Source organism: Panthera leo, chromosome C1 (genome assembly GCF_018350215.1).
Source record: "Panthera leo isolate Ple1 chromosome C1, P.leo_Ple1_pat1.1, whole genome shotgun sequence".
Lineage (NCBI taxonomy): Eukaryota > Metazoa > Chordata > Mammalia > Carnivora > Felidae > Panthera > Panthera leo.
Genome location: NC_056686.1, coordinates 188,023,130 through 188,050,958, shown reverse-complemented (window position 1 = coordinate 188,050,958; position 27,829 = coordinate 188,023,130). Strand labels below are relative to the sequence as shown.

The window sequence follows — 27,829 nt, the reverse complement described above, 5'->3', positions numbered from 1 at the left end:
TCATGGTTCGTGAGTTCGAACCCCACATTGGGCTCTGGGCCGACAGCTCAGAGCCTGGAGCCTCCTTTGGATTCTGGGTCTCCCCCTCTCTCTGCCCCTTCTCCCCTTACACTCTCTCTCTTACTCCCTCAGAAATAAATAAACATTAAAAAATTTAAAAAAATAAAATGAAAGGGTTAAATTTAAGGTAATGAATAAAACTTCCAACATTTTGAGGAATTTGTAAGATAAGTCTCCCTATCTTCTTTTCTATAGTTAAAAGAGATAAATACAAAGGTAGGGTTGGTCACCTGCTATCCAGACTCAGACTTCAACACCTCAAGCAGTCACAGTTGTTATTAAAAAAAAATCTTTTTAGGGGCGCGTGGGTGGCTCAGTCAGTTGAGCGACCGACTTTGGCTCAGGTCATGATCTCACAGTTCATGAGTTCGAGCCCGTGTTGGGCTCTATGCTGACAGCTCAGAGCCTGGAGCCTGCTTCTGTTTCTGTGTCTCCCTCTCTCTCTGCCCCTAACCCACTCACATTCTGTCTCTGTCTCTCTCAAAAATAAATAAACATTAAAAAAATTTTTTTTAATCTTTTTAATTAAGGTATTATTTACATATAAAAATTCATCTATCTCACCTGTACAATTTAATGAACTTTAGTCATTGTGTATAACTGTCTAACCACAACCACAAGCAAAATACAGAACAGTTCCCTCACCCTAAAAACTTTTCTCATTCTCCCTCCTAGTTGATCCCCTCCCTATTCCTGGCCCCAGACAACCACTGATCTACTTTCTATCACTACAGTTTTTTTCCTTTTCCTAGAATTTCACCTTAATGAAATCATATTGTATGCACATTGTATGTGTTTGACTTCTTTCACTTAATAGAATGACATTTATCCACATTGTTGTATATATATTATCATATTTTTTTTTTTACTACTTGGTAATATTTCAAGATAACACAATTTGTCTATTCACCAGTTGACCAACATCTGGACTGCTTCTACTTTTTGCTATCATGAATAATATTGCTGTTAAATTGGCATAAAGTTCTCTGTGTGGACATATTTTTTCATTTCTCTTGGGTAAATGCCTTGGAGAATTTTGGGGCTATATGGTTAAGTGTATGTTTAACTGCCACATTGTTTTCCAACAGGACTGTACCATTTTGCATTCCCATCACTAAGGTTCCACTTATTTGAACATCAATGATACTATTTTATACAGTTTAATGTAAAGGTTTCCCAGAACTACCTTATGGTTTTTATTTTTGTTTTATTTAAGAGAGAGAGTGTGAGCGGGGGAGAGAGACAAAGGGAAAGAAAGAGAATCACAAGTGGGCTCCACACCGAGTGTTGAGCCAAAATCAAAAGTTGGATGCTCGACTGAGCCACCCAGGCACCCCTATCTTATGATTTTAAAGAGCAAATTAAATTATCTAAGTCCTATAAAAATATATACCTTTCCCAGATATTATCATTAGCTTTAAATAAGCTGGTTAAACTTATTAGTGAGAATAAGAAGTTCGTGAGTTCAAGCTCTGCGTTGCCTTGTGCTGACAGCTCAGAGCCTGGAGCCTGCTTCAGATTCTGTGTCTCCCTCTCTCTGTGCCCCTTCTCAGCTTACACTCACACACTCTCTCTCTCAAAAATAATAAACATTAAAAAAATTAAAAAATTAAAAAAAAAAGATAGTTAAACCAATTCAAATTTACCTTTTAATCATCTCTTCTTCTTTTTATTGTATTCTTACCTGAGCTGCTCAATTTTCTCTGGAGTAATGGGATCCTTCCCCAAAACTTGGTCTATCTCTTCATAAAGTTTTTTCTGAACCTCTTCAGAGGTGGTTAAAAAACAGATTGCCCAGGTGCACACTAAGTAAAAATTTATATTAATAACAATGAAAATAGCTAACTCATAGTTTGGGTACTATTATTATTTTGTACCTGTATTTTCCTTTTTTTCTGATAGGCAAGATACCTAAATGCTACCAAAAAATAAAACAAGATTATTCACAGGATTTGTACTTCATTGAACAGAACACAAATATTTATAGAACATTCCTAAAGAGATAGTACAATCTGGAAAATTTCTTTCTTAAAAACTGGCAAGTAACTGAAGCCAAAAATGCATTTTAACTTAAGTAAAAATAGTAATGATAATAAATAAACTTCACATCTGAAGGAGTGTTAAATGCTGACAACTGTAACGGACTGTCTGGTTCATCCAATTTTGTGTAATAAAAATACTGATTTATCAGTTCACTCAGGAACCCTAATGAAATGATTCATACAAATCAAAGTAGCAGGAGATTTACCTATAAATCAATACTCTAAATTTTTACTTGTAATGGTAGATACAATGGCTCAAGAATTGGTACCAGTTATTGCTTAGGACAGTGGTTGGTTCTCAAGGTTCTCAAAAACCGCCTGGGAATTGATTGATAGAACAACCCCACATTTCGCAGATTCTGATTCAACAGGTTTAGGAGAGTCCACACATCTATACTTCCAACAAATAACAATTATTTTGATGAACACCAAGATTGGAAGATTATTAAACTTATGGACTTATTTTTGCTTAAAATGGTTTATAGATTATTCACTGAGAAAATGAGAAGATAAGAAAATTACATGATGAACGTAAAACAGAGGTAATAAGAGTAGTTATATTTCCTTTAGAAATCCACTGGGATTGCAAACTATTCAGAGAATGGAACCATTCAGATACATAGTACCTTTTGCCCTAGATTATGCTTGAGATGACTCTATCTATACTACTTTTTCTATGTCAAGTACTTTAAAAAATGCATTAAGTAGTTTCTACCTCCACTTATTAATTATCTCTTTCTTGAACTAAGGGCTGTCTTAAATTTGTTTCAAAGTTACTTTTTTTTAAATGTTTGCTTTATTCACATATTATTCAATTCCGATTCCTGGAAAGGACATAATTCACTTTCTAAGTGTTATTACCATTAAAATTTATAGCTGCCTGGTACTCAATTATTTTTTTTTTTACTCACATCCAGAGTTTATAAAAGGCACATGAGTAACTGCCTGTCCTTAGCTTTTTCCTACAAAAACTTCTTTATTAGGGTTTTTGAGTGAACTACAGAATTTGTATTTCACAAGTGACATGAAAACTTGTACAGACAGTGCATAATATGTACGCAATTTTACAATATATAGTAATATACAACACTAAAAGAGTACAAGGATATGCACACAGTAGGTACTCATATACCCCACCTTACTGTATCATCACTTAAAATATAATTATATAAGCTTAATAATCTCAAACATTGGTTCTTTTGTAGAACTCCATCAAAAAGTATGACTGAACACAACTTAAATGTAAGATTTTAAGTCACTGAATGTTCTTTAATTATGATACTGAACCAAAGACACAACTGTATATTTGAGAGATACTTAGGAGGTCATCTAGAGCTAAACTCTTATTTTAGAAAAGGGAAAAATGTAAAGCAAGTATCTTGCTCAAAGCTAATTAGTAGTAGAGGAAGGACTTTAAAGTTTCCTACTATCTTGACTCTCAAAAACTTTAGAGATACCTTAAAAAATAACCAACCCATGTGCAAAGAAACAGTGAGTGATAGGCTAAAATCCCCCCTAAAAACTGCAATACCATTAAAACATTAACTTGACTTTGGAAATGGTCACTTATTGTGTTCTGTATCCGGAGAACAACCAATTTAGATTTTTTTGAAGGTCTTTAGCAAAGATATATTTTAATATAGTAAATTTTTTTAATGTTTATTTTTAGTTTTGAGAGAAAGTGTGAGTAGAGAGAGAGAACTCATGAACAGAAGGGAAGAGAGAAAGGGAGAGGCAGGGAGGGGGGAGGGGCAGAGGATCCAAAGCAGGCTCCATGCTGAGGGCAGAGAGCCCCAGGGGGGCTCAGGATGTAGGGCTCAGGCTGGAACCCAGGAACCCTGAGATCATGGCCTGAGGTCAGATGCTTAACCGACTAAGCCACCCAGGTGCCCCTAATGCAGTAAATTTTTAAAACAAGTTAAGTACTTCTAAAAAAAGTTCAATACATTATTTTTGACACATTTGACCTAAATTCCACAACTCTAGATGTCAAAAATTTTATAAGGAAGAAAAATGTATGGGAAGTTTACATTTTGAATCATTGTTTTTAAACAAAGTTGTAAGTGAAATCCTTCAAATGAATAATTTTTTTTCTATTTCACACTGTTATTTTAGTATTTCCTTTAACATTTTATACTAGTATATTTTTAGAAACATACACAGATTTTTATAAACACCATATGAATTAATGGTACTCTGCTAAACTAAAATACAGTAAGGAAACAGAAACATATCACACATTTTAGAATTTTAAGTAAAAATCACCTTCAATTCTACCAAGAGAGGAGTTCTTTTAAATTGTGATCTCTGTGGCCTATATCCTCTGTTGGTAGACCTTAATAAGAGCAAACTGGATTGGAGTCAAAGAGAAAAGCCGCAGCAGGAAATTGAAAATCTCACTGCTCTGGTTGGAAAGTGTCAATAGCAGTTCATTTTAAAGGCACTAACTAGAATTCACAATCCATAAACTGTGTCAAGAAATTTATGGCAATGTTCAGAGGTGGCATAGAGCACCTGGGGTTAAAAAAAAAAAAAAAGGCAGCTGTGTGAATCAAGCCTTTTAAACAAGAATAAAGAAGAAAAGAGACAGGAAATTATAAAGAAGTCTTGCAAACAATGTTTCTTTTGTTTTATCCCTATGTATTTTATAATATCTCTCAAAAAAAATCAGTTTATACTTACATTTTGCAGTTATTATGCAACTGGCCAGAGAAAATATCATACTGTCTTCAAGGATCTAGGAAAGAAAACTAAGTTTAGAAAGTGTAAAATGTTTAAGGTGGCCTCTATTAGATCCTATTAAAATAATGTGTAGTATAGAATTAGGGTCAAGGAAAGGAAAAAAAGTCTATTATTTCTTTACAATGTTTTCACTTAAAAAAAGTCTAATGTAAAAACCAATCTAAATACTGTATTGATTTTTTGATGCAATAAACATTTATCAGTAATATCACTGGCTCATGATATGCTTTTTGCAAATATTACTGGCTCAATCCTATCTTTCTGGCTTGGCCCGATGCAGCAGCAAAGCCTCAAGAACAATGGAGAAGAAGCTGCCATTGTCCTTGGAGCCTTATTCAATTTCTGCACCCATACACATACCCAGCAAACCATTCTATCTCTGAAATTTGCATGCATATTGTGGGCAGAAGATTCCTATAAAGAACAGGTGTGGACTCTTGTTCTTTGCCTGACAACACCACACAGTGGTATGCTGGGGGTAACAGAGGCACCCTGGGAACAAGCCAAGCTGCTATATCTAGTCATTTAGGTAGAGCAGCTTGGCTGATAAAGACTTCTATAAGTCCACGGGGGCACCTGTGTGGCTCAGTTGGTTGGGTATCCAACTTCAGCTCAGGTCATGACCTCACAGACCATGAGTTCGAGCCCCGCATCAGGCTATGTGCTGACAGCTCGTGGCCTGGAGCCTGATTTGGATTCTGTGTCTTCCTCTCTCTCTGCCCCTCCTCTACTTGTGCTCTTCTCTCTCTCTCAAAAATAAACTTAAAAAAAAAAAGACTTGTACAAGTCCTCCTCTTTTATGATAGAAGAATTTTGATTCAGTATTTGCTTACTCAATATTAATTAATATACAGCTGATTCAAAGATCTAAATACCTGTACTAACATGAGACTAAAATACCTATACTATTTATAGATGATGTACAATAAAAGAGAAGCCACTAAATTTTAGGAGGGAATCTGGATTAAAGTGAATAAAAAACACACTATACATGTGTGATTATCATTTATTTGATAAACACTGAACAATTACATCACCTGCTGGTCATTGAGGTTCCCTTGTACTAAGGAGTCAATGAAAATATGTTGACTGAAGTTCCTTCCTTTTCGTTCTTTTATGATTTTCTTTAAGATATATTCCAGTTGCATAAGAGCTTAGAGAAGAAATCCAAAAAAAATTTAGAATATAAACATTTGTAAAGACTGAACATTTTTTAATATTTTTGTACACTGTTGCTATGTGCAGAACAAAGCTTGCAAAAGTAAAAGAGGTGTAACCGGCAATTTTTAAAAAGCTAATTTATGCTTAAATTCATGAACTTTCTTTTCCTTCTTTTTTGCTAAATTTTACATATAAAAAGCTGTTTAAAGCATGTAGGTACAATTTAAGGAATAATTATAAAGCAAACACCCATAACAGCACCACCTACATCAAGAAGTAGAACGAATACCAGCACCTGGGAGGCCTCCACACACATAAACCTCTCCTATGATATTATCTACTTTCCTTCTAAATTCTGTCTTTTTAACTCCATTCCTCTCCCACATCAGGCATTTAGGAACAGAAACAGATGTAAAATAATCAGAAAAGTAGATTTATGAAACCAGAAGGATACAGAATAAATAACTGATATCCAACAGTCAAAATTATCCCGAAGTCATTGCTCAGTCTCCATCTTACTTGACCCATCACAGGATTTGATGATGTTGATCACATAGCCTCCAGGTGTAAAATTTTCATTTGAATCTTGGGGTTCCAATGTTCTCCTGGACTCCATACTTACCCTACCTTGCTGCCTGCTCATTCTGTCTCCTTTTGTTGATTCCTTCTCTTGAATTTCTTAATGATATAATGTCCAAGGTCAGGACTGAGTTTTTGGACCTCTTCTCTTTTACTATTACATTCTTTACCTTGATGGTCACTAGTCTCAAGGCTTTAAATACAAGCTATTGACTGAACACTCCCAAATTTATATTTATAGTCAGGAACTCTTTCCCCTTAACTCCAGACTCACGTATCTAACAACCAACTTATTAACCTCTCCACTTAGATGTCTGAAGCATATTAAACATAACATATACACAAATGAACTCTTGATTTTTCTCCACCAAAACTCGATCGTCCTACAGTCTGCTCCCTCTCCTTCATTCTCCAACTACTTAATTCTCCAACTTCATTCTCCAACTACTCAGGCCTAAAACCTTGGTGTCACCTTCTCTCTTATACCACACAACTAATCTGTCAGTTAATGTTGCTGTTCTATCTCCAAAATACAGAATTATTCTCCCTTACTATTTTTTTTAATTCTATATTTTCTGTTGCCTGCCACCTAGTCCAATCCACATTATTTCTCTTGCCTGTTTCATTGCAATAGCCCCTGAATTAGTCTCTGCTTCTGCTCTAGGTGCCTATAATCCATCACAGCAGCCAGAATGACCCTTTAAAAACATAACCCAGATTGGGGTGACTGGCTGGCTTAGGTGGTAGAGCATGCAACTCTTGATTTTAGAGTTATAAACTCAAGCTCCACGTTGGATGTGGAGATTACTTAAAATAAAATCTTTGGGTGCCCCTGGGTGGCTCAGTTGGTTAACTGTCTGACTCTTAATTTCAGCTCAGGTCATAATCTCATGGTTCATGGGAATGAGCCTCACATTAGGCTCTGTGCTGACAGTGCAGAGCCTGCTTGGGATTCTCTCTCTTTCTCTCCCTCTCAAAATAAATAAACATTAAGAAATAGTAAAATAAAGTAAGATCTTCAATAAAATAAAATAAAATAAGATCTTTAAGGAAAAAAAGCAAACATAACTCAGATTATAACTGTTCAAAACCTTCCAGTGGCTTCCTATCTCATAGTAACAACCTAGTTTACAATGATCTATAACTCTGACAAAACCTGTCCCTCTCCCCAATCTTTCCGGTCTCATCTCCTTCTATTCCTTTTCTGACTGTCTCCTCTCCAGCCACAAAGTTCCCTGTACACCAAATAAACCAGAATCCCACCTCAAGGACTTTGTAATTACTTTCCCTCTACATGGAATCTCCTTCCTTTGGATATGGAGATATTCACATGATCTGCATTGCCTGGTTTCCAGTGTTAGCTCATAAGTTACCTAATCTCAGTGAGGCCTTTCCTAATAACTAACCCTATTCAAAATTGCAACCTTCTCATCCCTGGCACGCCCTATTCCCCCTCCTGATTTAATTGTCTCCATAGCACTTTTCATCTTTTAACACACTATTCGGTTTACTTATTTAAAATTATTGGGGGCGCCTGGGTGGCTCAGTCAGTTAAGCGTCTGAACTTCAGTTCAAGTCATGACCTCACTCACGGTTCGTGAGTTCAAGCCCTGCATCGGGATCCGTGTTGACAGCGTGGAGCCTGGAGACTGGTTCAGATTCTGTGTCTCCCTCTCTCCCTGACCCTGCCCCGCTCTCTCTCAAAAATAAATAAACGTTAAAAGAAAAATTTTTTAAATACATAAAGTAAAATAAAATAAAATAAAGTAAAATAAAATAAAATGAAATAAAATAATTTGCTGCCTCTTCCCACTAGAATGTGGAGCCACAAGGACAGGAATTGTTTGTTCTGTTCATGGACATCTTTCCAGCACCAAAATCATACCAGAATATTACAGATACTCAGTAAATAGTTATAGAGTGACATGAATGTAACACATTAGTGATTAATATGAGAAATTATTAATACTGTACTGCAATGGTTCCCAACTTTGCTACAGATAAGAATCACCTAGGAAGCTTTTTCTAAAAAATCGTAAAGTACAAGTCACACCTCATACCAATTAAATCCGAATGTTTAGGAATGGAAGCCTGGCTTCTATATATATTATATATATATAATATATATATATATATATATATATATTATATATATATATAAATTTTTTTTTTTTTAAATAGTTGTTTGTTTGTTTTTAGTGATCTCTACACACAGTGTGGGGCTGGAACTCATGACCTCAAGATCAAGAGCCATATCTCTGCCGACTGAGCCAGCACCCCTTATATTTTTTTAAAGATTCAATGTTTAGCAAAGTTTGGGAACTATTTCTGTACGTTCTCAAACCTACAGGTACATCAAACTAACCCAGAAAGCTTTCATAAAAATATCTGATGCCCAGGGCACCTCTCTCTCAGACTCCAAATAAACTGGCTTAGGGTAGGGCCTGATCTTCACTTTTTTGTCTTAAGTTCCCAAAGTGATTTTAATGTATAGACCAGGTTGGAAATTACTCACTTGAACAAAGGATGCACTGATCCAGCCATGGGATCCCAGTCACATAAACCAACACAGACTCATTTTCAATAAAAGCTCAAATTTTATTTAGGCCAATGTTACAACCCAAGTAACGCATCATGTTAGACAACCTACTTTTATTTAGAATCAAAGAATGTAAATTATTTTAATTTTGTATAAATTGAACCAATATTTGTGAAATACTTTTTTTATTAAAGGGTATGAATCCTAATGCATCCATCAAGATAATCACAATGATACTGAAAACCAGAGTATAGAAAATATGTCTGTTAAATTGGCTTTTGGGGGCTTACATTGGACCTCAAAGGAATCACTAGAATGGTAAGCCCCATGAGGGCAGGGATTTTTGTCTCCTTCACACAAAATAATGCCTCAATAACATTTGTTGAAAAGAATGAAGGAAGAGAGGCACTTAGCTGGCTCAGTCAGCGGAGCGTGGGACTCTTGATCTCAGGGTTATGAGTTCAAGCCCCATGTTGGGTGTAGAGATTGCTTAAAAAATAAAATCTTTAGAAATAAAAGAAAGAAAGAGAAGGTAGGAAGAGACTACTGGGAAGCAACACTATTATATATGGAAAATAATCCATTTTTTCAATACAGCCCATGTACTTTAATTTACCCTACTTTCAAAAAAAGAACCAAAGCAGCTGAAAATAAAGGCATTAAAGTATTACAATCACAGGGGCACCTGGGTGGCTCAGTCGGTTGAGCGTCCAGCTTCGGCTCAGGTCATGATCTCACGGTTTGTGAGTTCAAACCCTGCATCAGGCTCTGTACTGACAGCTCAGAGCCTGGAGCCTGCTTCAGATTCTGTGTCTCCCTCTCGCTCTGCCCCTCCCCTGCTCGTGCTCTGTCTGTCTCTCAAAGATAAGTAAACATTAAAAAAAAATTTTTTAAGTATTACAATCATAAAATTACTGACAGAAAATAAAAGGGAGAATAATTTTGTGCAGCTTTCATAAATTAAAATTGTTATTTTCCTGTGCAAATTTTATAAAGTTATAACCAATGCCCAACAATTTTGAAAATATTTTTACTCAACGTTATAATAGCAAGACTTTTTACATAGCTACATTTTTTACAAAAATCTATACAACATTTAAGTTGATAATATTTCCTTAGTAATTCCTACATTGTTGGACATCTAGATTGCTTCTTGTTTTCTACTTAGCACTACAAAGCACTACAAAAAAATATTCATGATTTTTTTCTTCTTTTAGATAATTTCATTTATTATTTATGACTTTAATATGTATTATCAAATTGCTTTCCCAGGACTGTACCTTACATTTTCCTATAGGCTATACCAACCTCATTCTACAGTGAATACTAGAGCTTTGTTTACTGATTCACTGCTTTTTCCTCTTTTGTTAAAGAAAAACCTTAAATACAGGAAACACAGGAGAAAAATATAAAGAGAGAAAATATAAATGACCTATAATCTCATGATTCAGAGACAACCTTATTAAAATTGGGGCACATATCCTTTTGTCCTTACTATAATTTAAGAGTAGTAAAACTTACCATCTTCATATTGTTTTTTCCGAGTTATACTTTTATCAAGTGATCCATCTAAAAAGCCTTTTCCAATTTCAGACCAAACCTGAAAATAGAAAAACATACCTATTATCTTAATAAAGTACATTTTCTAAAGAATGACATGCAATCTAAGCTAATAATTGAGGATTTCGTATCTTACCAACAGATCTGATAATTAAGCTCTCCCTTTTAAAATTGGGCTAATCAGGGCGCCTGGGTGGCCTAGTCAGTTAAGCATGCAACTCTGGATCTTGGCTCAGGTCATGATCTCACGGTTTATGAGTTTGAACCCTGCATCCGGCTCTGCGCTGACAATGCGGAGCCTGTTTGGGATCCTCTCACTCTCTGCCTCTCCCTCTCTCTCAAAATAAATATACACATAAAAAAAAAATTTTGTTTTTTTAAATAAAAGTGGGCCAGTCATTCACTCCAGAGTCTCTGAAGATAGAGTTCAAATATATTTTAATAATTTCAGTCAAGGCACTTTAAAACTAATTACAATTAAGAAGTCAAAGTTCGTTGGGGCTCCTGGGTGGCTCAGTCGGTTAATTAAAGTCTTAATTTCAGCTCAGGTCATGATCTCACAGTTCATGGGTTTGAGCCCCATGCTGGGCTCTATGCTGTCAGTGTGGAGCCTGGAGCCAGCTTGGGATTCTCTGTCTCTCTCTGTCTCTCTGCCCTTTCCTTGATTGCACTCACTCTCATTCTCTCTCTCTCAAAAATAAATAAATATTAAAAAAATAATTAAGTAAAATAAAAAAATGTAATGTCAAAAAACAAAGAAAAGGTGAGGAACTATTCCACATTACAGAGCACTGGCCACGGGGCGCCTGGGTAGCTCAGTCGGTTGAGCGTCTGACTTCAGCTCAGGTCACGATCTCACGGACCGTGATTTCGAGCCCCGCGTTGGGCTCTGGGCTGATGGCTCAGAGCCTGGAGCCTGCTTCCAGTTCTGTGTCTCCCTCTCTCTCTGTCCCTCCCCCGTTCATGCTCTGTCTCTCTCTGTCTCAAAAATAAATAAACGTTAAAAAAAAAAAAATTTTTTTTTTTTAAATAAAAAAAGAGGTCTGGCCACTGAAAGTTAAGAAATTTGAGGGGCACCTGGGTGGTTAAGTGTCTGACTTTGGGTCAGGTCATGATCTCACAGTTCGTGGGTTCTACCCCACATCGGGCTCTGTGCTGACAGCTCAGAGCCTGGACCCTGCTTCGGATTCTGTGTCTCCCTCTCTCTCTGCCCCTCTCCTAGCTCACACACTCTCTCTCTCTCAAAAATAAATAAACATAAAAAAAAAAAAAGAAATTTGAATATGGGCTGTGGAGAACAGTATTGTATGAATGTTCAATTTCCCAAGTTTGAGAACTATGTTGTTGCTATATAAGAGAATATCCTTGTGTTTAGGAAATACAGACTGGAGTATTTAGGGGGAAAAAAGACAAAATGTCCACTTTTTTTCTCAAATGGTTTCAGTAATGGTTCGAAAGAGGTAGGTAATGAATTACAAAAGCAAATGGGGCAAAATGTAAACAACTGGTGAACTTGGGTAAAAGATATATGGGAATTCCTTACACTAGTTGCAACTAGTTTCTGTAAGTTTTAAATTATTTCTATTTTAAAGTTATAAGGAAAGAATGAAAAAGGAAGAAAAAGAAAATATCAGCATGAAAACATCCTAGAAATAACAGGTCATCCTATAAATAACAGTGGAGGTCTCTTAAAAACTGTTGTCTTATATGGGGTACCTGGGTGGCTCAGTCATTGGGATACTGACCTAAGCTCAGGTCATGATCTTGCAGTTCGTGGGTTTGAGCCCCGCATCAGGCTCTGTGCTGGCAGCTCGGAGCCTGGAGCCTGCTTCGAATTCTGTGTCTCCATCTCTCTGCCCACCCTGTGCTCATGCTCTGTCTCCCTATCAAAAATAAATTAACATTAAAAGAAAAAAATTTTTTAAAAAATGTTGTCTTGTCAATATGAAAAAAATCAGACAAAAATAACTGAGTCAAAAATTGTTTCTTCATTAAAATATGAAAACATTTTAGGAATTCCTTAATCAATTTATTTTGACTGGGTATACAAACTAGTTTACTCCAGGAAGTGGAATTTAGAGTGATTTTTCTACTTTTATTTTTACACTCCTGAGTATGTGGATGTTTGATAAAAATGTGTATATATATATATATATATATATATATATATATATATATACAAATATATATATATAAATATAAATATAATATACACATATATTTTTCTTTTTGAGAGAGAGAAAGCAAGTGCGAGCAGGGGAGAGGGGCAGAGGGAGAGAGAGAGAGAGGAACCTAAACATGCTCCAAGCTCAACATGGAGCCCGATGTGGGGTTCGATCCCATGACCCTGGGATCATGACATGAGGTGAAATCAAGGGTCGGATGCTCAACCAACTGAACCAGGCGCCCTAAGAAACATACATTTTTTAGTCATCAGGCATAAAAATTAAACCATTTTAATGGGAAAAAGCATATAAATAACAGGGAATCAAACCACAGTTCCTAGTGATTTTTGTTTAAAAAAATTTTTAAAAATGTTTATTTACTTTTGAAGAGACAGAGTGTGATCGGGGAAGGGGCAGAGAGAGGGAGACACAGAATCCGAAGCAGGCTCCAGGCTCTGAGCTGTCAGCACAGAGCCCGATGGGGGCTTGAACCCATGAACCGCGAGATCATGACCTGAGCTGAAGTCAGATGCTCAAACGACTGAGCGACCTAGGTGCCCCTCTAGTGATTTTTGTTTTAAACACATTATCCCAATTATTTAACCAAAATGTTTTTATAGATTTGAATAAAATAAGGAATAATTAATTTCTCAGAGACCCAAAATGTGGCCAATGACCTAAGTATGATTTGAATTGAATAAATTAATTTAATATTGGGATTAAACACATGAATGCTGAAATTGATAAAAATACAGAAGAAAATAAATTCCATATGTGAATCTAGAAAAAAACAGAAAATAAATCATTTTTAGACTGAATTAGTCTTTCATCAATTCATTTCATTTTAATGAAATTTCGTCATATTCATTTCATTTTAATGCTCTACTGGCTTTAATTTCTTTCTATATGGGACATAGTCTAGTTCTATTAAAGTTTTTCTCTTTATTCTAGAATTCAGTATCATAAAAAAGTAATTTTTACATTTTTGAAAAATACAATTATCTTTGCTTGCATTGTTGATTTAGCCCCAAACGGAAATTCTATACTACAGGATGTGACATCTTTTTCTTGAGAGGCAAAGTCTACATTATTCAACTATCCAATTTGATTGAAAGAATAATTTTAAATTTGGCCCTAGACTTACTGTGCCATGATTCTTCTGAAAGTGAATGACTTCCTGGTCATCTTCAAATGTACTACCCATCACCATCTGTGTAACAGACTTCATAGCAAAACCAAGCATATGCTGGCAGAGGGGTACATGCTGCGAATCTGGGTAGGAGAGCCATTTATCTAATAATTCTTCTGAAAGCTGGAAGAGAACAGAAAACCACAATGATTTACTATTTCTTCTTGCTAGAAAAATTCAGCAAGTAGATTAATTTCACAGTGCAACTCTGTAATCAAAGTAAACATTCAAGTGTTTATTTCAACTGTCAGGCAACTTTGGCTCCACCTGTAATTATATCTTCAAGGATTCAGGTTCAGATTCTGTCAAAGGGTTGATTTGCAAAACAAAACAAAACAACCACCACAATAATAAAAAGAGAAAATATAAATTACAAATTCAAGAGCTGGTAGAACCTTAAGCCTAATCTTAGTCTCTAATTAAAAATAGTAAAGGTTCATCACAGAATGCCTGTGATAAATATATGAATATGTAAAACCTTAGACAAGCTCCAGTGACAGAAACCTCTCATAGTCTCTTTGTCATTCCTTCATTCAACAAATATTTATTAAATCCCTTGTGGAATAAAAACAATGGGTAGTAAATAGATCAAAAGCTTTGGAGTAGAAAAACCTTGGTGTTACTTCAGGCTCTATCTCTTAGAAGCATTGTGGCTTTGAGCAATTTTCTTAACTCTTCCAAGGTTCAGGTGTCTCAACCATTATATATGGATGACATCTACCTTGAATGGCTGCTGTGATATGGTAATTATAACCACATCATATAATGCAGGAAGAGTTTTTGTAAGGTAATATACACGAATTTAAGTTCCTTTCCCACATGAAATTCATGAAAGTTTTGTCACAGTATAAAGGATTAAAATTAAATGTAAGAAATAGAATAAATGTTTAAAATGAAAAGATTAGCACTACATAGGTTTATACCAACTTAAAGTAACATATCTGGAGTACTTTTTTTTTTGAGAAAGGGAAGGGAAGCTTTAATGATTCCATAGTATCAAGATTAACAAATATACCTTTTTTAAAGTTTACTTTGAGAAAGCACACATGTATGTGAAAGCAGGGGAGGGGCAGAGAGAGAGAGGGAGAGAATCCCAAGCAGGATCCACACTATTAGTGCAGAACCCAACTCGGGGCTCAATCCCACAAACCATGAGATCATAACCTGAGCCTAAATTAAGATCAAACTCAACTGACTGAGCCAACTGGGTGCCCCAAATATACTTTAAAAATCTCTTTGAGATGGGTGAAGATGAAGAAAACAGGAAGATAATTATTAAAACAGAGCTACATTATTAAAAAATAAATTTCAGGGGCGCCTGGGTGGCTCAGTTAAGTGTCCAACTTCAGCTCAGGTTGTGATCTCATGGTGCATTAATTGGAACCTCACATCAGGCTCACTGCTGTCAATGCACAGCCTGCTTGGGATTCTCATTCTCCCCCCACCCCTCTGCCCCTCCCTTGCTTATGTCTTTTCTCTCTCTCAAAATAAATAAAAACTTAAAAATTTTTTTTAATTAATTTCATGTTATGGACAAAATAATCTCAGATACTTTAAAAACTTAGAATTCTACAGTTATTACTCAAGTTTACATAACTTCATACTAAAAGATGAAAAAAGGGGCACCTGGGTGGCTCAACTGGTCAAAGGTCCAAATTCAGCTCAGGTCATGATCGTGCAGTCTGTGAGTTCGAGCCCTTCATCGGGCTCTGCGCTGACAGCTCAGAGCCTGGAGCCTGCTTCAGATTCTGTGTCTCCCTCTCCTTCTCTGTCCCTCCCCCATTCACATTTGATCTCTCTTTCTCTCTCTCAAAAATAAATAAACATTTTAAAAATTAAAAAAAAAAATAAAAGATGAAAAAAGATTTTGGAAACAAACCATTAAAGTGACAATATTTCTAGGTAAAATTGGAAGAGCTAATGTAAGTTTGACTTATGGGTAATTATAGAAGTTTCAAACGTGAAAACTAAATATTAGGGGTAAAAAAGCTTTCTTATAGATTGAGTGCCTGGGTGGCTCAGTCTAGCTCTTGGTTTCAGCTCAGGTCATGATCTTACAGTTTCTGGGATCGAGACCCATGTCAGCCTCTGTGCTGACAGATCGGAGCCTGCTTGGGTTTTTCTCTCTCTCTCTCTCTCTGTGACTCTCCCCTGCTTGTGTGTGCTCTCTCTCACAAAATAAATAAACATAAAAACATTTTTTTTAAAGTTTTGTGGAAAAAATAAAACATATTAATAGATATAAGATAAACCAGTAAGATTTCCTTTGTCTAAACATGAAAGTTTTTTTCCTTCAGAAAACATTATTTTCCTTAGTATGCATGAGATTTTGTCTCAAAACAATTCTAGTACAACTATGTAACTTGCAACCATCTCAGCTTCATGCACAGAACTGGGAAACCTAACTGTGTGTTAAGTGTTCACCCACTCAGACTACAATGCCAGACTGCACCTTTTTCATCACTCCATTTACTCCTAAATATCTAATCCTTTTTTAAGTAAGTCATCAGGCCCAATGCCATGTGACAAAACTACAACCTCATCATTTACAATCTTAGTGTTGAGGTATTTGTTTGAATTTATTCCAAGTATCATATGTCAATGCTGAGCCTTTACCTTGATTCTTACATTTATTTTAATTTTTTAATAAAATGTATTTATTTATTTTGAAGGAAAGAGAGCGAAAGCAAGTGAGCATGAGTGTGGGAAGGGCAGAAAGGGAGAAAGAGAGAATCCCAAGGAGGCTCTGCACTGTTACTGCAGAGCCTGATGCGGGGTTCAAACTCACAAACTGCAAGATCATGACCAGAGCCAAAATCAAGAATCTGATGCTTAACCGACTGAGCCACCCAGGCACGCCGATCCTTGCATTTAAAGAATTTACAGGGCGCCTGGGTGGCTCAGTTGGTTCAGTATTGACTTTGGCTCAGGTCATGATCTAACGGCTCATGAGTTCAACCCTCGAATCCTCTCTCTGTGGTCAGCACAGAGTCTGCTTCAGATCTTCTGTCCCTCTCTCTTTGTCCCTACCCTGCTTGCGCTCACTCTCTCAAAAATAAATAAAAAACATTAAAAAGAAAAAAAAGCCACGAGTAGGATTCCAAACTCTTAAATCATAATAAAGTAGAATTTACTTTGGTATTAACAGTGAATTCCATTTATTTATTTTTCCATTTAATTTTGAAAATGCTTACACTCTGTTTAACCATTAAGTATGTCTTTTTTCCACTAATTTGAAATGCCACTCACTCCTTATATACTGGATTCACACATGAACTTGGGACTTTTTCTGGACATTGTCTATTTTGTTGACTACACATATGCCACTATCATACCTTCGAAAATTTATTTTATGTTTATAATGTGTCCTATTATTATTTTCTTTCAAAATGTTCCAGAAGAACGACTTCCAGAATGGTGGAGTGAGGGCCTTGTTGATAATTGTTCTTCCTCTAAAACAATGCTAACACATGCACACCAATGAAACAATGAAAATCAATCATTTCAGCATGGTGGCAATTAACCAGAATCCAGTGCCCACTGAAAAGTATCTAGTCAACAAAAACTACAGAACCTCAGTAGGACAGTGGGGTCTGTGATGCTTAAAAAAAAAAAAAAAAATTAACGTTTATTCATTTTTGAGAGAGATAGAGCATGAGCGGGGGATGGGTAAAGAGAGAGGGAGACACAGAATCTGAAGCAGGCTCCAGGCTCCAAGCTGCAGCACAGAGCCTGATGTGGGGCTCGAACTCACGGAACGAGAGATCATGAGCTGAGCTAAAGTCAGACACTTAATGGACTGAGCTACCCAGCTGCCCCTGTGATGTTTTAACTTAAGGTTATTTCCATCTCCCTTTTCTCTCCAGCTCAGTAGTAGCATGGTAGCCAAAAGCCAACAGCATTGCAGACAACACAGAAACCTGACATCTTTGGAGTGTTATTAAAGCGTGATCACCACTGGTTATCACATGGTCACTGAAAATGGGGTAGGGAATCCCAAGACTCTCTCCTTCTCCAAAAGCAAGTAATGGGCTGGCCCAAACTCAGAATCAGCTTCCAAAAAACTCTATAACACAGTCAAAAACTTACAGCAGCCAGGGGAAAGCCTGGTGAAGAAAGAAGCTGCTACTTTGCGGTAAGCACTGTGGCATTTTAAACAACCTTCCTACCATCTCCAAACCCCAGACAGGCAACAGCTATGACAATAGCAGTCCACATTCCTGCTACAGAGTGCTAGGAAGCAATACAGGCATTATTCTCAAAGAACTGTAGTTGTGAGTCTCAATCTGCCTGGCAGCTCCCATCAAGGACTGGTGAAAAGGCTTTCTTTTATTTTTCACAACTCTACATTCTCAGAGTGTTCCTAGGACACATTCTTGGGTAGCTTGTGCTGAAAACATTTAAAGGCACAGGTATTGGCCACAACAGCTGGAGCAAGAAACCACATTTGAGACAAGCAAATAACAGACTAAGAAGCCTGGGAAGGAAGTGGTTAGGAGAGGAGATAAATGTGGGAATAAGATCTTTTGAAAGTTTCTGCATATACCAGGATTATTAAGAAAGCCATGCACATGCCAAAGAGCAGGATATATGCTCAGAGAAGACTGGAGAAGAGTAAACTTTCACAGCTGACAGGTCTTTTGGCTCCATACAAGTAGGAAGTGAAAGCTGAAGTGGATTTATAAAAGGCCCAGATAAATGTTAAAGGAGGGCCCAAAGGCAAAGCCAGTCTACAAATACTGGAAGAGTTTTTGTTTCTGTTTTGTTTTTAAATGGCTTCATGCCCAGTGTGGCACCTGTCTTGAGGCTTGAACTAATGACCATGGGATCAACACCTGAGCTGAGATCAAGAGTCTGATGCTATACCAACTGAGGCACCCCAGTGCCCCAAGAGTTTTTTTCTTTTTACTTTTCTTCTTTTCTTTTGTCAAGTGTTTAAGGTAAATCTGTCAATACCAGCTGACCATTAAGCTAACAGAACAGATGCTTCCAGTGGCCATACATGAGAAGAATACAGACCTTACAAAAACAGGAAAGGCACTAAATAAGCAAACAGCAACACTGCACAACAAACAGCAAGAAGAACCTCTGAGGAAGGTAAAGAATCTGATTTTGAGGGGCGCCTGGGTGGCTTGGTCGGTTAATCGTCCGACTTTGGCTCAGGTCATGATCTCGCCGTCCGTGAGTTCGAGCCCCGCATCGGGCTCTGTGCTGACACCTCAGAGCCTGGAGCCTGTTTCAGATTCTGTGTCTCCCTCTCTCTGTGACCCTCTCCCGTTCATGCTCTCTCTCTGTCTCAAAAATAAATAAATGTTTAAAAAAAAAAAAAAAAGAATCTGATTTTGAGGGAGGAGTTAAGATGGTGAAGTAAGGGGACTGGGATTCCCTTGTCCCTCAAACACAGCTGTAATGAGGTCAGATCACTTCGAACACCCAGGAAATCAATTTGTGGAGTTGCACAAGGATCTCTGCAGGTGGAGGGAGACAGCTTGGCAGGATCAACATGCGTGTGTGTGTGTGTATGTGTGTGTGAACTGGCAGAGATAAAACGGAGTAGGCAGGGAAGGGAGGGAACCCCTTCTGTGGAGAGACAAAAGGGAGAGAAAGTGAGAGGGTTTTGGTATCAACTTAGCACAAGAGGAAAACCTCTCCAGACCACGGACTGGGGAATGAGAAATACATAGAGTGCCAGTTTCTATTTTGCAAACAGCCTTAGGAGCTGAAACTCAGAGGTAGCAAAATGTGCGACTTTCTTCCGACTTTCTCCAGATGGAATCTGCTACCCTATGCGCGTGCCTGGGTGGGTAGAGAGCCAGCCCCTGGGCTCTGTAGCGATCTCAGGGGCACACTGGGAGAGAACAGTCCCCTTCCTCAAGTACTGTGGGAAGAAGGTTTATTGCCTCCCCAAGGACAAAAGAGGCCTTTTATCAGCTGACTGAGGGGTGCTACACCAGAACATGGTCTGAGTGGTACAGGGCCCTTTAAGACATCGGGTTTTGAATCCCAGGCTGAGCACCTAGAAGACACGGGATTACTGTGGAGCAGGGCAAACTGAACCCGTGCTATTCTTTGAGGGCTGCTTGAACAGTGTGGTTTGAGACATCCAGTCCAGGGAAGAGAGACCGGGGTGTCTCCATTTTTCTCCCCAATACCAATACAGTGGGACTTTGGAAAGCATCACAGCAACCCCCAGTGGAGGCAGGACCTACTTACACCAAACCCCACCCTTCCATGCCTGGCAACAGCTTATCCACTAGAGGATGACTAACTGACCCAAGGCAGCAGGCATTTCCTCCAGACAAGCGCAACCACCAGTTCCCCCACCACCCTTTTCCGTTTTTTTTAAAGGGTTACTTCAATTAACAAATCAAAGTGCCCTTGGTTGAAGGTCCAAACACTCCACTACTACAAGCAAGGAGGAGCTTTGCAGAGGACTGACCAGTGCGATAGAGCAGCCAAAACACAACAGAGTGCACGCAACACACTCCAGAAACATTTCTGAAGTGCCAGGCCCTGGACAGTGTATGACCCCTTTTTAATATAGTGGTACTTGCAGGTGCAGGACACATAACAAGCTATGAAAACACATAAAAGACAGAAACCTAACCGAAATGACGAAATGGAAGAACTCTCCTTAAAAGAAGAAAATTCAGGAAGAAATGGCAGCCAGAGAATTGCTCAAAACAAATATAAACAATATTTCTGAACAAGAATTTAGAATAACAGTCATAAGACTAATAGGTGGGCTTGAGAAAAGCATAGAAGACAGCAGAGAAATTATATCTGCAGAGATTAAAGATCTACGAACTAGTCACAATGAACTAAGAAATGCTACAAATGAGATGCAAAATAAACTAGATACAGTGACAGCAAGTAAAGAAGAAGCAGAGCAGAAAACAGGTGAAACAAAAGACAAAATTATGGAAAATGATGAAGCTGAAAAAAGAGGGAAAGGAAATTTCTAGATCACAAGGGGGAGAATTAGAGAGCAAAGTGATTCTATGAAATGAAAGTGTCTGTATCATAGGAGTTCCAGAAGAAGAAGGGCAAGAGAAAGGGGCAGAAGGTTTATTTGAACAAATTATACCTGAGAACTTCCCTAATCTGCGGAAGGAAACAGGCATCCAAGTCCATGAGGCACACTGAACTCCCTTCAAAATCAACAAAACAAAAACAACACATCAACACCACGACATATTATAGTGAAACTGGCAAAACACAAAGATAAAGAGAGGATTCTGAAAGTAGCTAGGGAAAAATGGTCCTTAACTTACAGGGGTAGACACATAAGGATGGTAGCAGAACTGTCCACTGAAACTTGGCAGACCAGAAGGGAGTGGCAGGAAATATTCAATGTGATGAAAAGGAAAAACATGCAGCTAAGAATCCTTTATCCAGGAAGGCTGTCACTCAGAATAGGAGAGAGAAAGGCTTTCCCAGACAAACAAAAACTAAAGGAGTTCATGACCACTAAACCAGCCCTGCAGGTGATCTGAACAGGGAGTCTGTGAGTGGAAAGCAGCAAAGACTACAAAGGACCAGAGACATCACCACAAACATGAAACCTACAGATAACACAATAGCACTAAATCCATAACTTTCAATAATCATTCTGAATGTAAATGGACTAAATGACCCAATCAAAAGTCAAAGAGTATCAGAATGGATAAAAAACAAGATCCATCTATATGCTGCCTACAAGAGACTCATTTTACACCTGAGGACACCACAGATTGAAAGTGAGGGGATGGATGGGACACCTGGGTGGCTCAGTTGGTTAAGTGTTAGACTTCAGCTCAGGTCATGATCTCATGGTTCATGGGTTCAAGCCCTGCAATGGGCTCTGTGCTGACAGCACAGAGCCTGGAGTTCTGTGTCTCCTTCTCTCTCTCCCCCTCCACCACTCATGCTCTGTCTCTGTCTCTGTCTCTCAGAAATAAACATTAAAAAAAGAAGAAGAAGAAGAAGGAAAGAAAGTGAGGGGATGGAGAACTGTCTATCATGCTACTGGACGTCAAAAGAAAGCCAGAGTAGCCATACTTGTATCAGACAAACTAGATTTTAAAACAAAGACTATAACGAGACATGAAGAATGGCATTATTACATATATATAAAATTATACATATAATTAATTGGTCTATCCATCAAGAAGAGTTAACAATTGTAAATGTTTATGCCCCCAATGTGGAAGCACCCATATATATAAATCAATTAGTCACAAACATAAACAAATGTATAGATAATACTGTGATTGTAGGGGACTTTAATGCTCCACTTATAGCAATGGACATATCATCTAGGTAGAAAATCAATAAGGAAACAATAGCTTTGAATTACACACTGGACCAGAAGGACTTAACAGGTATATTCAGAACTTTTCATCCTAAAGCAGCAAAATACACATTCTTCTTGAGTGCACATGGAACATTCTCCAAAAGAGATCACGTACTAGGTCACAAAACAGCCCTCAACAACTATAAAAGGATTGACATCATATCATGCATATTTTTCAGATCACAACACTATCAAACTTGAAATCAACCACAATAAAAAATTTGGAAAGCCCCCATATACAGGGAGGTTGAAGAATATCCTATTAAAGAATGAATGGGTCACCAGGAAATTAAAGAAGAACTTAAAAATATATGGAAGCAAATGAAAATGAAAACACAACAGTCCAAATCCTTTGGGATGGAGCAAAGGCAGTCCTAAGAGGAAAATACATTGCAATTCAGGCCTATCTCAAGAAGCAAGAAAGATCCCAAATACACAGCTTAACCTTACATCTAAAGGAGCTAGAAAAGGCAGCAGCAAAGAAAGCCCAAAGCCAACAGAAGAAGAGAAACAGTAATGATTACAGCAGAAATAAACAATATAAAATAAAAAAAAAAAAACCCAGTACAACAGATCAATGAATCTAAGAGTCAGTGTTTTGAAAAAATAAACAAAATTGATAAACCCCTAGCCAAACTTCTCAAAAGTAAAAGAGAGGACCCAAATAAATAAAATCACAAATGAAAGAGAGGAGAGATTACAACCAACACCACAGAAATACAAACAATTATTAGATAATATTATGAAAAATTATATGCCAACAAACTGGACAATCTAAAAGAAAGACAATTTCCTAGATACTCACTTACTACCAAAACTCAAACAGGAAAAAATAGAAAATTTGAACAGACCCATAACCAGTGAAGAAATTGAATTGGTTATCAAAAACCTACCAACAAATCAGAGTCCTGGGCCAGATGGCTTCCCAGGGGAATTCTACCAGGCATTTAAAGCACAGTCAATACCTATTCTTTTCAAACGGTTCCAAAAAATATAAAAAGAAGGAAAGCTTCCAGACTCATTCTATGAAGCCAGCATTACCTTGATTCCAAAAGCAGACACAGATCCCACTAAAAAGGAGAATTAAAGGCCAATATCCCTGATGAACATGGATGCAAAAATTCTCAACAAGATACTAGCAAATTGAATTCAACAGTACATTAAAAGAATTATTTACCATGATTAAGTGGGATTCATTCCTGAACTGCAGGGCTGGTTGAATATTCACAAATCAATCAACATTATACATCACATTAACAGAAGAAAGGATACGAACCATGTGATCCTGTCAACAGATACAGAAAAAGCATTTGACAAAATACAGCATCCTTTCTTAACAAAAACCCTTAATATGGCCTTTTGTAGCAACATGGATGGAACTGGAGAGTGTTATGCTAAGTGAAATAAGTCATACGGAGAAAGACAGATACCATATGTTTTCACTCTTACGTGGATCCTGAGAAACTTAACCGAAGACCATGGGGGAGGGGAAGGGGAAAAACAAAACAAAGTTACAGAGAGGGAGGAGGCAAACCATAAGAGACTCTTAAAAACTGAAAATAAACTGAGGGTTGATGGGGGTAGGAGGGAGGGGAAAGTGGGTGATGGGCATTGAGAAGGGCACCTGTTGGGATGAGCACTGGGTGTTGTATGGAAACCAATCTGACAATAAATTTCATATTAAAAAAAAAACCCTCAAGGAAGTCAGGATATAAGGAACATACCTTCACATCATAAAAGCCATATATGAAAGACCCACACCTAATATCATCTCAATGGGGAAAAACTGAGAGCTTTCCCCCTGAGATCAGGAACACAACAGGGATGCCTACTCTCACCCCTGTTGTTTAACATAGTGTTTGAAGTCCTAGCCTCAGCAATCAGACAACAAAACAAAATAAAAGACATCCAAATTGACAAAGAAGTCAAACCTTCACTCTTTGCAGATGACATGATATTCTACATAGAAAACCCAAAAGACTCCACCCAAAGCCTGCTAGAACTGATACATGAATTCAGCAAAGTCGCAGGGTACAAAATCAATGTGCAGAAATTGGTTGCATTTCTATACACCAATAATGAAGCAACAGAAAGAGAAATCAAGAAATTGATCCCATTTACAATTGCACCAAGAACCATAAAATACCTAGGAATAAACCTAACCAAAGATGTAAAAGATCTGTATGCTGAAAACTATAGAAAACTTATGAAGGAAACTGTAGAAGACAAAAAGAAATAGAAAAACATTCCGTGTTCATGGATTGGAAGAATAAATATTGTTAAAATGTCAATACTACCCAAAGCTATCTACACATTCAATGCAATCCCAATCAAAATTGCACTGGCATTCTTCTCAAAGTTGGAACAAACAATCCTAAAATTTGTATGGAACCACAAAAGACCCCAGATAGCCAAAGTAATGTTGAAAAAGAAAACCAAAATGGGAGGCATCACAATCCGACTTTAGCCTCTACTACAAAGCTGTAATCATCAAGACAGTATGGTATTGGCACAAAAACAGACACATAAACCAATGGAATAGAATAGAGAACACAGAATTGGACCCACAAATGTATGGCCAACTAATGTCTGACAAAGCAGGAAAGAGTATCCAATGGAAAAAAGACAGCCTCTTTAGCAAATGGTGCTGGGAGAATTGGACAGCGACATGCAGAAGAATGAAACTGGACAACTTTCTTACACCATACACAAAAATAAATTCAAAATGGATGAAAGACCTAAACGTTAGACATGAAATCATCAAAATCTTAAAGGAGAAAAGAGGCAGCAACTTCTTTGACCTCAGCTACAGCAACATCTTACTTGACATGTCTCCGAAGGCAAGGGAAACAAAAGCAAAAATGAACCACTGGGACCTCATGAAAATAAAAAGCTTCTGCACAGCAAGGGAAACAACAAAACTGAAAGGCAACTGACGGAATGGGAGAATATATTTGCAAATCACATATCAGATAAAGGGTTAGTATCAGAAATCTATAAAGAACTACCAAACTCAACACCCAAAAAACAAATAATCCAATGAAGAAATGGGCAGAAGACATGAATAGACACTTTACCAAAGAAGACATCCAGATGGCCAAGAGACATATGAAAAGATGCTCAACATCACTCATCATCAGGAAATATAAATCAAAACCACAATGAGATACCACCTCACACCGCTCTGAGTGGCTAAAATTCACAACTCAGGAAACTACAGACGTGGGAGAGGATGTGGAGAAAGGGAAACCCTCTTGCACTGTTGATGGGAATGGACACTGGTGCAGTCACTCTGGAAAAGAATGTAGAGGTTCCTCAAAAAATTAAAAATAGAATTATCCTATGACCCAGCAATTGCACTACCAAGTATTTATCCAAAGGATACAGGAATGGTGATTTGAAGGGGCACAGGCACCCCAATGTTTATAGCAGCACTATCAACAATAGCCAAATTATGGAAAGAGCCCAAAAGTCCATCAACTGATGAATGGATGAAGAAGATATATACACAATGAAATATTACTCAGTGATAAAGAAGAATGAAATCTTGCCATTTGCAACAACATGAATGGAACTGGAGAGTATTATGCTAAGCAAAATGGTCAGAGAAAGATATCATATGATTTCCCTCATATGTGGAATTTGAGAAACTTAACAGATGATCATAGGGGAAGGGAAGAAAAAGATAAAAACAGAGACGGAGGCAAACTGTAAGAGACTCTCAAATACAGAGAACTGAGGGTTGATGGGGATGGGGAAAATGTGTGATGGGCATTAAGAAGGGCACTTGTTGGGATGAACATTGGGTGTTAAATATAAGTGATGAATCTCCCGTAGCCAAGACTACGCGGTGTATTAACTAACCTGAGAATAAATTAAAAAAAAAAAAAAAAAAAGGAATCTGATTTCAAGAGTTCCCATTCACGGCTCTGCCCCTTAAAACAGAGTCTGGGTCTCAGTCCTTGGGGCATGGGCCCTCTGTCTCAGCCCTAGAATTGGTGACTGCTCCCTATACCTGCTATCCTATATTCTTTAGAGTTCTGTTTACTTCTGACGAGCCAATCTCTCATTACTGCAGTCCCATTATAGCTAATAATTCTTTATATTAAACTTTTCCTATTTAAATAATTGTGTGCTTTCTCTCTCCTGACTGGACCCACAATAATAAAGATCTTTAGGGGAGACTTAGTGGTTCAGTCAGGTAAGCTGACTCTTGATTTCGGCTTCGGTCATTGTCTCATGGTTCTTGAGTCTGAGCCCCATGTAGTGCTCTGCTCTAGCATTGTGAAGCCTGCTTGGGATTCTCTCCCCCTATCTCTGCTCTTCCCTACTCACACTGTCTCTTTCTCCCTCAAGAAATAAATAAATAAAAATCTTTAAAAAATAAAATAAAATAAAGACCATTAGAAACACTAATCAAGAATTGAATTGCATAGGACAAGATATGGGGTTCACTAGTTCAAGCCTCATGTCAGGCTCTGTGCTGACAGCTCAGGGCCTGGAGCCTGCTTCAGATTCTGTGTCTCCCTTTCTCTCTCTGTCCCTCTCCCACTCAAGCTCTGTCTCTGTTTCAAAAATAAATGAACATTTAAAAAAAATTTTTTTTTAAAAAGAAACAAGAGAGGGGCGCCTGGGTGGCGCAGTCGGTTAAGCGTCTGACTTCAGCCAGGTCACGATCTCGCGGTCCGTGAGTTCGAGCCCCGTGTCAGGCTCTGGGCTGATGGCTCGGAGCCTGGAGCCTGTTTCCGATTCTGTGTCTCCCTCTCTCTCTGCCCCTCCCCCGTTCATGCTCTGTCTCTCTCTGTCCCAAAAATAAATAAAAAACGTTGAAAAAAAATTAAAAAAAAAAAAAAGAAACAAGAGAGGGAAGGTACTACAGAGCCTAAGGACATTAAAAATATAACAGAATGTTTGGCAAGAAAACAAGAAAAGAAAGAAAAGGTAGTAGAAATGGAAAAGAAAACTGTCCATTGATCTCAAATACCAGGATAAACCATTAGAGTTAATAAGGAAATCTGGCAAGGTTAATGACTACAAGGTTAATATGCAAAAAAATCAGTTGTATGTATCAGCAAAAAAAGAAATTTAAAAACAGTACCATTTACGACAGCATCAAAGCCCCACTAAATATCTAGAAGTAACTTTAATAAAAGACATGACCTTTACACTGAAAAGTAAAAAAATATATATATTGAGAAAAACTAAAGACCAAAATAAGAGGAAGTGTACTCTTCCATGTTCATGGAGTAGAAGATTCCATAACACGTAAAGATAACTTTACATAAATCAAGTGACCTATACAATCACCTGGTTTATGATAAAGGTAACATTACAGTATAATAAAGAAAGGATGATCTTTTCAATAGGTTATGCTGGACCAACTGGATAACTGCCTAGAAAAATATGAATGTTAACTCCCTTCCTCATTATTTATACAATAAACACCAAATGTATTAT

At 37.5% G+C, this 27,829-nt stretch overlaps 1 protein-coding gene across 2 annotated transcripts in view; it reads right to left on the bottom strand.

The window, feature by feature from the left end:
- Nucleotides 1-27,829, bottom strand: part of LOC122226517 (cytochrome P450 20A1) — a 74,725-nt gene that overhangs the window by 23,326 nt on the left and 23,570 nt on the right. For both annotated transcript variants that reach the window (XM_042949807.1, XM_042949808.1), the window contains exons 5-9: nucleotides 13,993-14,160; nucleotides 10,645-10,723; nucleotides 5,882-5,997; nucleotides 4,785-4,839; nucleotides 1,745-1,865 (exon numbers count right to left, since the gene is read on the bottom strand). In XM_042949807.1, coding sequence (XP_042805741.1) covers nucleotides 1,745-1,865; nucleotides 4,785-4,839; nucleotides 5,882-5,997; nucleotides 10,645-10,723; nucleotides 13,993-14,160 — 539 coding nt within the window. The remainder of the gene's footprint in view (nucleotides 1-1,744; nucleotides 1,866-4,784; nucleotides 4,840-5,881; nucleotides 5,998-10,644; nucleotides 10,724-13,992; nucleotides 14,161-27,829) is intronic.